Source organism: Sander lucioperca, chromosome 4, assembly GCF_008315115.2.
Source record: "Sander lucioperca isolate FBNREF2018 chromosome 4, SLUC_FBN_1.2, whole genome shotgun sequence".
Lineage (NCBI taxonomy): Eukaryota > Metazoa > Chordata > Actinopteri > Perciformes > Percidae > Sander > Sander lucioperca.
Window position 1 is genome coordinate 23,553,370 of NC_050176.1, and position 15,286 is coordinate 23,568,655.

Here is a 15,286-nt window from a genome sequence, read left to right on the forward strand (position 1 = left end):
TGCACAATACATGCACACAGTGGCAGTTCTATCTATTGTTTGATTTCCGCTGTCATCAAAGGTAACATGAAATCCAAAATGTTCCCACACACCAGACTATATACGACGCTGGAGCATCCTCCAACTCCAGGCAGCCTTCCTCATCTCTCCACCTGACATCTCTACAGCCTTCCTCATCTCTCCACCTGACATCTCTACAGCCTTCCTCATCTCTCCACCTGACATCTCTACAGCCTTCCTCATCTCTCACCTTACACCTCTACAGTCTTCCTCATCTCCCACCTGACATCTCTACAGTCTTCCTCATCTCTCCCACCTGACATCTCTACAACCTTCCTCATCTCTCCACCTGACATCTCTACAGTCTTCCTCATCTCTCCCACCTGACATCTCTACAGCCTTCCTCATCTCTCCACCTGACATCTCTACAGCCTTCCTCTTCTCTCCACCTGACATCTCTACAGCCTTCCTCTTCTCTCCACCTGACATCTCTACAGTCTTCCTCATCTCTCCCACCTGACATCTCTACAGCCTTCCTCTTCTCTCCACCTGACATCTCTACAGTCTTCCTCATCTCTCCCACCTGACATCTCTACAGCCTTCCTCTTCTCTCCACCTGACACCTCTACAGTCTTCCTCATCTCTCCCACCTGACATCTCTACAGTCTTCCTCATCTCTCCACCTGACATCTCTACAGCCTTCCTCATCTCTCCACCTGACATCTCTACAGCCTTCCTCATCTCTCACCTTACACCTCTACAGTCTTCCTCATCTCCCACCTGACATCTCTACAGTCTTCCTCATCTCTCCCACCTGACATCTCTACAGCCTTCCTCATCTCTCCACCTTACATCTCTACAACCTTCCTCATCTCTCCACCTGACATCTCTACAGTCTTCCTCATCTCTCCCACCTGACATCTCTACAGCCTTCCTCTTCTCTCCACCTGACATCTCTACAGCCTTCCTCTTCTCTCCACCTGACATCTCTACAGCCTTCCTCTTCTCTCCACCTGACATCTCTACAGCCTTCCTCTTCTCTCCACCTGACATCTCTACAGCCTTCCTCATCTCTCCCACCTGCAGAAGCAGAACTCCACCTGAGGAGCGGTCGGCTCGGTGCCTCTCAAAATCTGACGAAAATCTTTTAAACTGACCTTTGATGATCAAAAAAAAAAAAAAAAACCCAGACAGATTCAGCAACTGCACAGCTTATTTCTTGCTTAAAATGTTTTCAGAAACACGTTTCGGTGAACTATTTTAGTAAAATACGAGATTGTAGTCTGAACGAGACGCCATTAGAGTCGGTTTTGAAATTCGGGAGCAGCCAGACCCACGTGACGCGTTCGTCCAATCAGCTGCCACGTGTTGCGTTCATCCTGCTCGTCAGTGCTGAAAGCGGGCACTACGGCAGTGAGTGGTTAGTGCACATTAGCAGCGTGCTGACGGACCGTGCGACCCACACACGCTCCGAACCGAGACAAGCGAACCGAGCGGTTCGGATGTTTTTTCATGAACTGTACCACCCCTAGTAGTGACCCTTAAAAAAAAAAAAAAAAAACGTGTTCTATTCTATTAAAGAACACAAAACCACTTTTTTTCTTAAAGTTAAGAAGCATGAAGAGACAGAGAATGGTGACACGTCTGGCCACAGCGTCTGATGGTTAACTTTTATAAACCCTAACTTAACGCTGCCGACTCACCGCCGCCGGTTTCTTCATTAGGCTGACTGCCGACACCTCCTGAGCTTTCTTCTTCTTGTCCTTCTTCTTCTCCTTGTCGCCGTACGTGCCTTTCACCTTGGCGATGACCTCGGAGTCAGTCTTCGCGTACTGTATCCTCTGGAAAACAACGGGGAACAAAGCAGAATTTGGCAGATTTGCCGACTTTGAGACTCAGAAACTCCCCCAAAAGCAGAGAGTGAGTTTTAGTATTCTGGCTGTGAAACAGGTTGCTGGTAAAAACACGTCATCATTGTTTTTGCTTGATTTGCTAAAATTCTATGATTGCTAAAAGGAACTTTCTTGCTGACTTTTGTAAGGCTTTATGTCAACAAAAATGTCTGTAAATGCTACAATTTCTTTTTTTTAAGTCACAAAAATATCGGAAAATACAACAAAAATGACAAAGATATTTGACTTTTTCCATTGACACAAAAGCATGTCAATAAACTATACATGTCTGTTAAAAACAGCCAGCGTTCCACTACAAAGAAAACTGTCTGAGTGATGGGTGTTTGAACGGGCTGTCACTACCCGGTCTAAGTCGAGTGCAGATGTGAGTTGCGCATGCTCAGATTTAAACGTTTTAAGACATAACGCCAAGGGATCCGGATCCGGCAAACGTTGTAGCTATCTATGATTGTTTGATTGCTAACGTTAGCTCAAAACGCCATTCAAGTGACAGCCTTTGCTGTGTTTGATTGCTAACTTGTAGCCAGCAGTGAACCAACTTCGTTATGCAGGTACATTTTTATTGTATTGACATTACAGAAGTCTCTTGTTAGCAGGTTCTCGGAGGCTACTTCAGCCTCTGATCTAGAACTGACATCAGGGATCATGCCGTGAAAATGTGATGCCATACGCTATAAAATAAATAACTGCTATGTAATATACCCATCTCATTATTCTGTGGCTAACAGCAAAACAGATCTGCGTGAAATCTGGTCATTGTAGCAAAGTGACGCGTGCGCAACTCACATCTGCACTCGACTCACATCGGGTGGTGACACGGGGTTAACAAACACAGCGTCAGGGTTCCTACCATGGGCTTGTTGTAGAACGGGAAGCCCTGAAGTTGCCTCAGTGCGTTGGTGGCGCCGGCGAGCTCTTTGAAGACGACAAAGGCCTGTCCCCTCATCTTCGCCGTCTTCATGGCCACGATGTCGATTATCTGACCGAACTGAGAGAAGAGCGCGTAGAGCGAGCGCTTCAACTCTGCCAGAGGAAAGACCAGAAGCAGAATATATCGTTAACACATCACAGAGGCTGGAACCAGAGGAATCTGATTGGTATTATACAGGAAGACTGACAGCTCTACGGAGTACAATGGTTCTTTTTTTAGTTTATATATACACACACACACACACACACACACACACACACACGATATGTGAATAAATGCACTTACCTTCTTTCTTGACTTTATCATTGATATTGTTGATGTAAATAGTGTGATTTGGTCGGATATCCATGGTGGCGTCTGACCAAACAGAAAGAGAGCACGTTAACATCTTCATTTACAGAAATCCTTTTTTGTTTTTCAAGCTTAGCGAGACACACACACACACACACACAGTCTCACTATCTTTGTGGGGACCCGTCATTGACATAATGCATTCCCTAGCCCCTTACCCTAACCTTAACCATCACCACTTAATGCCTAACCCTAACCCTTACCCTCACCCTAACCATAACCTAATTCTAACCCTAATCCTAAAACCAAGTCTTAACCCTCAAACAGACCTTTAAACTTGTGGGGTCCAGCATTTTGGCCCCACAAAGCTGTCCGGACCCTACAAGTATACTGTATTCCCAGTTTTTGGACCCCACGAATATAGTTAAACAAGAACACACACACACACACACACACACACACACACCTGTTCAAAAGCTATGAATCTGCTGTAATATTGATGTTTTTCTTCTCTCTTTCCTTCAATAATAATCTACTTGAACAGAAATGTATTGTCTAAATGTAAAAAACTAAATAACATCTATTCATAAAGATGATCAATTCTGTCTGAACATAATACGTAAAAACTTCGTCTTTGGTGTTTTTAAATGGCTAATATACTATATACTATACTACGTTAAGCAATATCTTGTATGTAGAAATCCCAAATAGATTCAATATTCAGGTACAATCAGACACACAATAGAGAGAGAAAACCTACTGTAAGATATTTAATAATGTATTAAAAATTGTACATAATTTCCCATAAAGCCCTTCCTGTCAACCAGCATTGGGTTTGTTTTGTAGACGAGAGCTTGAAGAACAAAAACCTTTGTTTTATATCTGTTTTATACCTATTATTTACTACCAACAGGTAGGCTAACGCTACTAGCTAGGTTGAATGGGATATGAACTATGCCCAGAAAGCCTCAATAAAACTGCTATTATCGCATAAATCCCCACAAAGAAGCGTCTAACTGGAGCTAACGCAACACTAACGATGTTACCATTACCATGTCCCATTTCGATAGTTTGTTTAACGTTTTGGTGAGGTTTAATGCTCAGTTTAAGCTAATATTAGCATACGTGACGTTAGCTCAACGCAGGCTCATTCACAACGTTAGCCTAGCATCAGTTAGCTAACTAGCTATTTAGCTAACTGTTTCTTGTGTTTTTCAGTAGTGTGACGCAGTTGTATCTGATATAAACACCCTCTTTACGCGTGTATAATCTGTCCCCAGCGCCCCAGTAAAACTACAGACGGATAAATATAAAGGCAAAGCTGCATGCTGTGTAAATATTAAACTCACCTCCTCTCCACACCGCTCATATAAAACAGGATGCGCCGGTTGCTGTTTTTAACGAGCCGTGCCCTCTAGCGCCCCCAGCAGGCCGGGAGGTGGAACTACAGGCCGAATTTCACATGTTTACACCTGATAAATCAGTGAGCTCCTCTAAAGGAGCTTGCTGCTCCAACAAATACCAAAAAACTCCAACATTATAAAGTTGGCAACGGTTGGCAATTGTCAGTTGGTCTTTATAATAAAAACCAACTGCCAGTCCACACTGCCCAGACAGTAACAGACAAGACTGACTTTTGTCACCTAGTCCTACCTTTTCTTATTTCAGTTTTGGTTTAATATAACATGGATGAAGTGGAGATCTTGTTGAATGTGGCCAAAGTAGTTGTGGTCTACCTGGCCTGTAAAGCTGCTAGCCGTGTACAGGAGAGAAGGCAATCAAGACGAGCCAGGAGGAGACTGTGGTGTAAACCTTGGATATTGCGACATGCTGAACAGGATGTCTATCCTAACTCGTGTCAAGAACTTTGCTCAGAAGATACTCCAGCTTTTGCGAATTTTGCCCGTTTTGCTCCTCAAGCTTTTGAGGAATTACTCACTATGGTTACTCCACTAATTGCCAGAAAAAAACACCCATTTAGACAGCATTCGAGCTGTTAATGTTGCCATTTGTTGGAAAATGGGCTACATTGGTCTGACTTTCTACAACTCCACCAGACCAGACTGGACATGTCAAACTCTACCAACTCCACCATACCAGACTGGACATGTCAAACTCTACCAACTCCACCAGACCAGACTGGACATGTCAAACTCTACCAACTCCACCAGTCCAGACTGGACATGTCAAACTCTACCAACTCCACCAGTCCAGACAGGACATGTCAAACTCTACCAACTCCACCAGACCAGACTGGACATGTCAAACTCTACCAACTCCACCAGACCCGACTGGACATGTCAAACTCTACCAACTCCACCAGACCAGACTGGACATGTCAAACTCTACCAACTCCACCAGTCCAGACAGGACATGTCAAACTCTACCAACTCCACCAGACCAGACAGGACATGTCCAACTCATCCAACAAACGCCAACAAACACAGACGGCCGGCCCACACTGACCCAACTGTTGGCGTTTGTTGGAGTTTGTTGGCGTTTGAAGGAGCAGTGTGCAAGTTCCTAAAGAAGTGATGTCTTCAAGACTACTTAATATGTTGGAATCAGCGCGTGGAAGAAGTATTCAGATCATTACTTCAGTACAAGTACTAATACTGTAAAAAATATTCATCCGCATCTTACTCATCTGTATATCTGTGTTTATATAGCCTACTGTCTGTTTATATAAGGGTGTTTATTGTGTAAATATGTTTGTTTTATTACTATTATTATTATAACTAATTCCATTTTTTTTTTTTCTATTTCTTATACTTTATGTATATGTTTTTCTCCTATGTCTACTTAATGTGTATTTGTGTTATTCTGATGTGTGTAATTTTCTTTTCTTTTGAGCTGCTGTAGCACAGGAATTTCCCCAGTGTGAGATTAATAAAGTCTACCTTATCTTATCTTATCTTATCTTAAAACTCTGTCACAAGTAAAAGTCCTGCATTGAAAATGTTACTAAAGTATCATCAGGAAAATGTATTTAAAGTATTACAAGCTAAAGTATTCAATGCATAAAGTGTAAAGGATCCAACCTGTTGTGTGTTTAATGGTCTAATCATGTCAGCTGGACTTGTAGTCGTTATATTGTTGACTAGATTACTTTATAATCAAACATCAGATTTTATAAACGACATGTGTTTTGTGTGCAGTAATGTTAATGTGTAAAGTAACTAGTAACTAAAGCTGTAACAGATGAATGTAGTGGAGTAAAAAGTAGAATATTTCTCTCTGAAATGTAGCGGAGTAGAAGTAGAAAGTGGCACAAAAAGAAAAGACTCAAGTAAAGTACAAGTACCTCAACATTTGGACTTAAGTACAGTTGCTACTTGAGTACATGTACTTAGTTACTTTCCACCACTGATTTTAAATGCAGGACTTATACTGTAACGTAGTGTTTTCACAGTGGTATTAGTACTTTCACTGCCGTAAATCTGAATATTTCTTCCACCACTGCATATGTACTTTTGACAGTTTTTTCCCAATGTTTATAATCCTTTTACTCCAATACTCAGATGTATGTTTTTTGTCTTCTCCTGGCTTCCGTACGGCTGTAATGTTTTTATCACCCGAGCTAACAGGCTAACAGACTCCTGACAGTGGCCATGGATGTGAGCCGGTTTACACCGGGACGGCGACACTGTGTCCACAGACAACGATAACAACTGTCTACGGCGGCGACCCTCTTCTCCTCCTCACTATCTGCCTACTTTGTGTTTAAGTCCGTCGGTTATCTTGGTCGACTTTTGCCCTCTTTATCCCGCAGCGCCTACATGCTAACTAGCTAGCCTTGTTAGCTAGCTATAAATCAGCGTCGCTCAAAACTCAAAGCTAACAAACTAACTGGGGATTGGACGGACGGACATGTGCAATGGCATCGGTTCGGGTGGCTGTCCGGGTCAGACCCATGAACAGACGGTGAGTTAAAGACAATAACACGGCTTGTTTAACGCCAGACATCGTTTTTTTTGTGTAGAAAGTATATTGTCAGAATGTGGTAGTTTTGTAATGCTAACTGAGGTAGCTAACTGTTAACGGTTAACAGGCTCCATACAGATGGAACGTCAGCCGTTGGTAGTAGAACGGGTGTTTAAATTCATGAATGGACTGAGGAATATACTTTCTACAACGTTTTAAAGGTTGTTATAATAGTGAATTAATACCATTTAAAGTGAGTGTTTTAGCCTCATGCCCTGGAATTTCACTGTGGTGGTTTTCATGGGTTTTCTGCAACAACTGCAGGTGTTCATTCTGTGTATTTAAACACAGGCTGACAACATTGGGTGAGATTTGACCTGTGGTGGAAGAAGTATTCATACCTTTTTACTGCAGTAAAAGTAGTATTACCACACTGTGGAAAATACTACACTAAAAGTAAAAGTCCTGCATTTAAAACCTAATCAACCTAAACCAACATCACCTAAATGTTATTGATGCATATATAATATCATACATATAGTATGTATCATCAAAATGTAGTAAAAGTAAAAATATGTTGTTGTGCTTGAGCTTGTGACCCTTTAGAGCAGGAGTGTTAAACTCACTACGGACCACAGTGGAAAATAATATCACATCCAGGGCCAGACCTACAGTTCAGTGACATGCTTTTATTTAGGAGAAAAAAATATTTCTTTGACTATATGACTGCATGTCTCATATAGTCTTCTCGCTTACAGTTTGGTTGACATAAAACCTCCAAAAAAGTTCCTTTGCCGTCATTGATTAAAAAAAAAAAAAAAGCGACAAAACATAAAAAAAAAAACGCTGGAAAAGCCCCCCAAGAAAGTCAGAAAAAATGTTTAAAAAAAGTGGCAAAAAAATATAAATGACAAAAACCATGCGGGCCAAAATGTATAGATAACCTAAATTGCCATGTGGGTCAGATCAAAGTCTGCGAGGGGCCGGGTGTTTGACACGGGCTTTAGAGTAAATCTGTGTCTGGTTGTGTTTGCCTGAGAAAGAAAAAGTGTTGTTGTTGTCTCTTTGTAGTCGTGTTGTGTCTCTTTGTGGTCGCGTTTTGTCTCTTTGTGGTCGTGTTGTCTCTTTGTGGTCGTGTTGTCTCTTTGTTGTTGTGTCTCTTTGTTGTTGTGTTTTGTCTCTTTGTGGTCGTGTTGTGTGTCTTTGTGGTTGTGTCTCTTTGTTGTTGTGTCTCTTTGTGGTCGTGTTGTGTCTCTTTGTGGTCGTGTTCGTGTTGTGTCTCTTTGTGGTCGTGTTGTCTCTTTGTGGTCGTGTTGTGTCTCTTTGTTGTTGTGTTGTGTCTCTTTGTGGTCGTGTTGTGTGTCTTTGTGGTTGTGTCTCTTTGTTGTTGTGTCTCTTTGTGGTCGTGTTGTGTCTCTTTGTGGTCGTCTTGTCTCTTTGTGGTCGTGTTGTGTCTCTTTGTGGTCGTGTTGTGTCTCTTTGTGGTCGTGTTGTCTCTCTTTGTGGTCGTGTTGTCTCTCTTTGTGGTCGTGTTGTGTCTCTGTGGTCGTGTTGTGTCTCTTTGTGGTCGTGTTGTGTCTCTTTGTGGTCGTGTTGTGTCTCTTTGTTGTCGTGTTGTGTCGCTTTGTCGTGTTGTGTCTCTTTGTAGTTGTGCCTCTTTGTTGTCGTGTTGTGTCTCTTTGTTGTTGTGTTGTGTCTCTTTGTTGACGTGTTGTCTCTTTGTAGTTGTGTCTCTTTGTAGTCGTGTTGTGTCTCTTTGTGGGTTTTTGTGTCTTAGTAGTCGTGTTGTGTCTCTTAATGGTTGTTTTCTTTGGGGTGGTTTTGGGTCTCTGTGGTCATGTGGCGTCTCTTTGCAGTCGGTTTGTGTCTCTTTGTGGTAGTTTTTGCGTATCTCTTTCACATCATTTTGGACCGTTACTATCACCACATCTGTGTCTAAAAACGTTGGAAACACCTGAGCAGGTAATACATGAACAACACTAAAAAACATAAAGAGAGAACTTCCAAAAAAAGTCCAACTACAGTCATTTAGATCTGAGAAAAAAAACTTTAGTTCATTCGGCTTAGGGTGCTGCACCTAAACCTTATAATGGCTGACCTGCTCTGACTGAAACATAATATTAAGGATGTTGTTGAGCCTGAGAACAAACAAGGGTGGAGACTCGTACACGACTAAGCAAACATGGTTTCAAGTTCTAGTTTGGAACAGATGTGTGTGTAAAATAGTTTACAGGACGTCTGTTTTTGGAAGTTTTGTCTTTATGTTTTTGATTGTTATTCATGTATTACCTGCTCAGGCGTTTCTAAAGTTTTAAGACACAGATGTGGTGATAGTAACGGTCCAAAATGATGTGAAAAAGATGCAAAAACTACCACAAAGAGACACAAACAGACTGCAAAGAGACGCCACATGACCACAGAGACCCAAAACCACCCCAAAGAAAACAACCATTAAGAGACACAACACGACTACAAAGAGACACAACACGACTACAAAGAGACACAACTAGGGCTGAACGATTAATTGCATTTTCGATAATATCGCGATATGTTAAAACGCGATTTCCTAATCGCAAAGGCTGCGATTTGGTCACATGACTCACGAGAGCAAATCAGTCTGCACTCCGCAGAGAAAGCATCAACTAGCACGCTAACGCTACGCCGTACCTGGAGCTGATTTCTGTCATTCAAACAACTCTGAGTTGTAGTTTAAAACTTTTACAGCCATTTTAATAAAATGAAGGGTTTTATTCGGGCTTGAGTCTATACATGCAGTTAATGGATACAGACACGCAGAACTGAAGGCTCGGTTGGCAACGATTAGCTCTGCTTAGCGGTTAGCTCCGGTTAGCGGTTAGCTCCGTTATAAAGATATGAGTGGAGGAGCTGCCACTGAGAGGGGTAACAACCAGACTCTGATAAATGACGTTCGGGGAGCTTCCACAGCAGCGTGGCCGCGGTGTTTCAACAGTTTTATTAGTACAGTTAATCCCACGGCAAGAACACCCACATGCAACGTACGATAGCATCTTGACAGACACCAGCAACTAGCTAACGTAACGATAGCATCTCTGAACAAGTGCACACGGCAGCACGCAACTTCACGAGGGGGAGGGGCTGGAGGCAGATTCTCTCTGTGCACTGTAAAAAATTACGTGTGTGTGTGTGTGTGTGTGTGTGTGTGTGTGTGTGTGTACTATATTTTTACTTATTTAACTGTCTAATGTGTAATTGTGTGTTCATACTATACATTATTATATTATTCTTTGTTGAATAATACAGAAGACAAAGAGCTTAAAAAAATAATCGAATCGCAATATTTGGGGAAAAAAATCGCAATTAGATTATTTTCAAAAATCGTTCAGCCCTAGACACAACACGACTACAAAGAGACACGACTACAAAGAGACACAAAAACCCACAAAGACACAAAAACCCACAAAGAGACACAACACAACAAAGACGCTTAAAACCCCACAAACAAAACATTTTCGATATCCATAACGTTCCATAACGTTGTAGTCGTGTTGTGTCTCTTTGTAGTCATGTTGTGTGTTTGTGTGTCTTTGTAGTCATGTTGTGTCTCTCTGTAGTCGTGTTGTCTCTTTGTAGTCGTGTTGTGTCTCTCTGTAGTCGTGTTGTCTCTTTGTAGTCGTGTTGTGTCTCTTTGTGGGTTTTTGTGTCTCTTTGTAGTCATGTTGTGTCTCTTTGTGGGTTTTTACGTCTCTTTGTAATCGTGTTGTCTCTTTGTAATTGCGTTGTGTCTCTTTGTAGTCATGTTGTCTCTTTGTAGTTGTGTTGTGTCTCTTTGTAGTCGTGTTGTGTCTCTTTGTAGTCGTGTTGTGTCTCGTTGTAGTCGTGTTGTGTCTCGTTGTAGTCGTGTTGTGTCTCTTTGTAGTCGTGTTGTGTCTCTTTGTAGTCGTGTTGTGTCTCTTTGTAGTTGTGTTGTGTCTCTTTGTAGTCGTGTTGTCTCTTTGTAGTCGTGTTGTCTCTTTGTAGTCGTGTTGTGTCTCTTTGTAATTGCGTTGTGTCTCTTTGTAATTGCGTTGTGTCTCTTTGTAGTCGTGTTTTGTCTCTTTGTCATTGCGTTGTCTCTTTGTAGTCGTGTTGTGTCTCTTTGTAATTGTGTTGTCTCTTTGTAGTCGTGTTGTGTCTCTTAAACATAACGTAAACATTTTTGATATCCATAACGTTAGGGACATTTCAGTTACAATACCAGTTTAGCTTGGATATAAAAATATTATCAGAGAACTTCTGCTGTAAATTGTAGCAACAAGCGACCCTCAGATACTTCTTTTTTATAATGCACCAGGTTCACCACATGTATGGTAAAAAGGCAGATATTAAAAGATCAAATTCAGGGTTTTGAAAAATCAATATGAGATCACTTAATTCAGGTTGTTACAAACTACAAATACCATGGCATTGTACTGGATAACAAGCTAAAATGGGACTCATGGACTGATCTTTTGCACACTAAGACACAGCAAAGAATGTACCTTTTTAAAGAAACAGCTTGTTTTTAATGTCAATAACAAAATGCTCCAAATGTTTTTTTATACTGCTTTTTATCCAAATTATCTTTTGTACCACAAGCCATAAAAGCCTTAAATCAGTCAAAATAAGCCAGATCATGGCCTGGTCATACCCAAGGGTGTATAGTGTATTGTAGTGTGTGATGTATGTTCTTCATGTTATGTCTGTCGGTGTCTGATGTACAGACTATTTGTTTGTATCATATGTCTGATGTCCTGTCATGAAGTGCCTTGCGACTGTGCCGCAAACCCAACTGCCCCACAGGGACAATAAAGTGTAATCTACTACACTAAACACAACGATTTTTAGAGAATCCCATTATTTTAACCTAGTCCTATGTGTCAAATGTTTTTTAGATTGATGGAAAAACCGTTTTTTAAGTGGTACACTGAATCAATTGTCAACGTGGAAAAAGCTGCTGAACGTGCATGACTTTAAGTTCACCGATACTAAAGTGTGATCGACATTTTTCACCGTTTTCTGATATTTTAGAGACCAAACACCTTATTCATTCATCCAGAAAATAATCCACGGATGAATCGACTCTGAAAATAATCGATAGTTGCAGTCGTATCATAAAAGTTGTTGCTCTTTTTACAGGGAGAAGGACTTGACCGCAAAATGCATCATCAAGATGGAAGGGACGAAAACCTCCATCATCAACCTGAAGGTAATGCTTCTCTCTTTTCCAGATGAAGAAAACCTTCACGTCAGATGCAACTCAGGATAAATAAGATCCTCCTAATGGCTTGTTCACACCAAGGCGAAATAAAATATTGGTGTTATGCCATTCGGGTGAGTTTGATCGTGGGATCATATTTGGATCAATTGTGTTTTTTAATTGCGTTACTCGCGTACCCGTCGGTGTACAACTGTAGGCACCAGCGACGTTTATTTCCATCATCATATGGCCAAAATACCCACTATTGCTGCTACATCGGGAAGTCAATATATTAATTATAATTAGGGATCGACTGAAATGGATTTTTAGTGCCGATACCGATTTATTTATTTTATTCCATCAGCCCTAGCTGATGACCGATACGGGCTGCCGATTTTCTTGAGCTGATATTTGGAGCCGATGCTGTTTTTGCTCCCTCAATTGACATCATAAAAATGTAAACCCTGCCACACTGCATTTGTTTTCGGAATCTGCTCTGCCATTTCTTTAAAAATAATAAACGCCCGATGAAATCGGTCTATCACTAATTATAATATCACCTGGCGTAGCAAAAAGCTCCCTAATGTTAACTGCCTTCTCCAGCAAGGAAACGTTGCATCTGATATCTGCCACTTCCAGCGCGACTCGAAGTATAGATTGTGCCGTTTTTTTTTAATTGCAATAAACTGATAAAACGTCTGTCGAAATAACAACATCATGATGCCGATTTGTAAAAAGTCTGAATTCATACTTTATCAGGTCTGTCGGCTAGATGACACGCAAACAACTTTTAAAATGCTTGTTTTCTGGATGGAGTTTGGTTCTATCAGGGCTCTGCTAACATTGAAGCTGCTCCATAAATGCAACAACATAAATATCATTTTCAGAACGTACCAGCTAGTCAAACTTCCCTGCTCACTTTCCCCGAAGAAAACTCCTTTCTAAACACTGATTTAGCTTTTGCGACGCATCTACTCGCGAATTTCTCGCTCAAGTTGAAATATTTTAACTTGCGCGAATTCGCGGTGCGGCGTGAATGAAGCGAATTTCACATCCTCGCCTCCATTCGCACTGCGCGCCGCGACTTCGCATCTATTGCCGTCTTTGCATTGACTTGGTATGGAATCGCACCGCCGAATTCGCATGAAACACCTTGGTGTGAACACGCCATAACACCTCGTAGCTTGAAGTTGTGTCTCTACATTTTGTGTTCTCCAAAGACCCCCGAAGGCATCGCAGGTGATCTGACGAGAGAGCGAACCAAGACCTTTACGTACGACTTCTCCTACGACTCCACGGACTGCAAGAGCTCCACGTTTGTCTCCCAGGAAAAGGTAAACGCTGGTCACAGCTGGTTTTATTTACTCTGCAGGTTAACTTAGATTTAAGTTCTTCTTTAAAAGTAGAGAATCTGATTTGAATTGAACATAACATTAAGCCCAGTTCAGACCAAAGATTCGAGACGAGTTGAAAGTTGCAACTTCTTGCAACGCGTCGGTCTGCAGCGTTCTGAAAGCTGCCAGTTTACACCAATGAGACGAGACAAGACGGTGTATCATTTCCATAGCAACAACTCTTCGCACTTCCGTCCTAACTTCCGACTTCCAGGCTTTTTGTAGCTGGATATATAATTTCTTGCGTCTACATATGAATGTGGATAACGTCAGTGATAGTGAGATGCTTGCTACGGTTACATTTCTAGTGATGAATCGGCGAAAACACGTTTTATTTCTCTAATTCATGGCTTTGTCCGAGGCGCTCCCTCTCTAGCTCGCTCCAGCGTACATGCTCGCAGGCGCACGTCTATCTGCCATTTTGACCAGTTAACAGTTTGTAACATAGAAATATGGATTATGGATAGTTTTATTTCTATAGTATGTAGCCGACTTTACAAGATGCCTCCTCTATTGGCTGTCGAAACAGGTGACGTCCACCCCCACTGAATGAAATAATTATGCCATATATTCCAAAATTTCACACATACAGGCAATTCGCTTCTCGTTCCTTGCCTTTAAAGTTCAGTTCATTTTAACGTAACGGGCCGGCTACATTGCACGCGTTACGTATGCAGAGCCGTTGTTCCAACGCTACGCTTCCACTATAACTGATGAAACTGGCGACACCGGACAGAGAGCAGCGTTGTGGTGCGTCTGCTCCACGGAAATCCGCTCTACAAGTGTAAAAACAGGACATTCTTCTATTTCTATGTTTTATGTGAGGTGTGTGCAGCCCTTTTACACCGAAATGGATCATAAAGTGTCTATATATCTGTCTATATGACTGTCAGGGAGCGTATCAGCAGTTTGGTTTTGAGAGCGTCCTCTGATAACAACTGACAGTAGATTGGTGTTCCACAGCTTGCGAAAAAAGCAACAGACACAGCGTAGCTTTTCTGGCTGGTAGCATTCAGCTACAGACACAGGGTAACGTTAGCTTAGCGGTAGCCTGCTGCTGCATTATATGGCCTGCCTGGATAAGACGTGTAATGACTGTAATAAAGCTGTAGAGTAAAGGTGACAAACAGCCGGAGCTTCAGAGGACTAATCTGGCTAATTTTACAATCCTTCTTATCAAATCTCTTGTTGTTTTTGGAGGATTTTTAGTAACAAAGGGTTGTATTTGGGTTCAGAGGGCGATGGATTGATCAAACTCTTGTTCTCGGTCTGAGCAGCTTGTTGCTGATAGACTCGGTGTGTTGACTCAGGAGGACTCTTAACGTGACCTGAGCTCGTCATAAACTCTGATATCACATTACAGCTCGGTAAACAACAAACACACCTTGTAGTAAAAGGTTTTGCAATATCATGCACCAGTTAACACGCGTCAGCAGAAGCCTTAAACCTTAATTCTTAGCAAAAAAAACCTTTGTTCTTTCACAAATATGTGCTCATTCATGTGTAATAACTTCCACCAACTAATCAAAGTATTCTCGTAAGTGTAGAATCTGACATTCTGAATCATTCCGAATACATACGAACGAGTCGCTCGAATGACGGCCGCCATGTAGCGCCTCCATCTTTATAATACATT

The 15,286-nt window shown here is 41.7% G+C and overlaps 3 protein-coding genes across 10 annotated transcripts in view; 1 reads left to right on the forward strand and 2 right to left on the reverse strand.

The window, feature by feature from the left end:
• The window catches only part of snrpb2 (small nuclear ribonucleoprotein polypeptide B2), a 7,905-nt gene extending 3,344 nt beyond the window's left edge, over positions 1-4,561 (reverse strand). The window contains exons 1-4 of one of the 2 annotated variants that reach the window (XM_031313056.2): positions 4,485-4,561; positions 3,130-3,201; positions 2,764-2,936; positions 1,704-1,841 (exon numbers count right to left, since the gene is read on the reverse strand). In XM_031313056.2, coding sequence (XP_031168916.1) covers positions 1,704-1,841; positions 2,764-2,936; positions 3,130-3,193 — 375 coding nt within the window. In that variant the 5' untranslated portion in view covers positions 3,194-3,201; positions 4,485-4,561. Of the gene's footprint in view, positions 1-1,703; positions 1,842-2,763; positions 2,937-3,129; positions 3,204-4,484 lie in introns of both variants that reach the window. The other variant, XM_031313055.2, reaches the window with a different exon arrangement.
• Positions 1-15,286, reverse strand: part of LOC116048446 (VPS10 domain-containing receptor SorCS3-like) — a 1,378,075-nt gene that overhangs the window by 239,899 nt on the left and 1,122,890 nt on the right. The gene's annotated exons all lie outside the window — the stretch shown is intronic.
• kif16ba (kinesin family member 16Ba) overlaps positions 6,695-15,286 on the forward strand; it is a 55,765-nt gene continuing 47,173 nt past the window's right edge. For 4 of the 7 annotated variants that reach the window (XM_031313046.2, XM_031313048.2, XM_031313047.2 and 1 more), the window contains exons 1-3: positions 6,695-7,059; positions 12,196-12,265; positions 13,477-13,590. In XM_031313046.2, coding sequence (XP_031168906.1) covers positions 7,013-7,059; positions 12,196-12,265; positions 13,477-13,590 — 231 coding nt within the window. In that variant the 5' untranslated portion in view covers positions 6,695-7,012. The remainder of the gene's footprint in view (positions 7,060-12,195; positions 12,266-13,476; positions 13,591-15,286) is intronic. The other 3 variants (XM_031313049.2, XM_031313051.2, XM_031313052.2) reach the window with 1 other exon arrangement.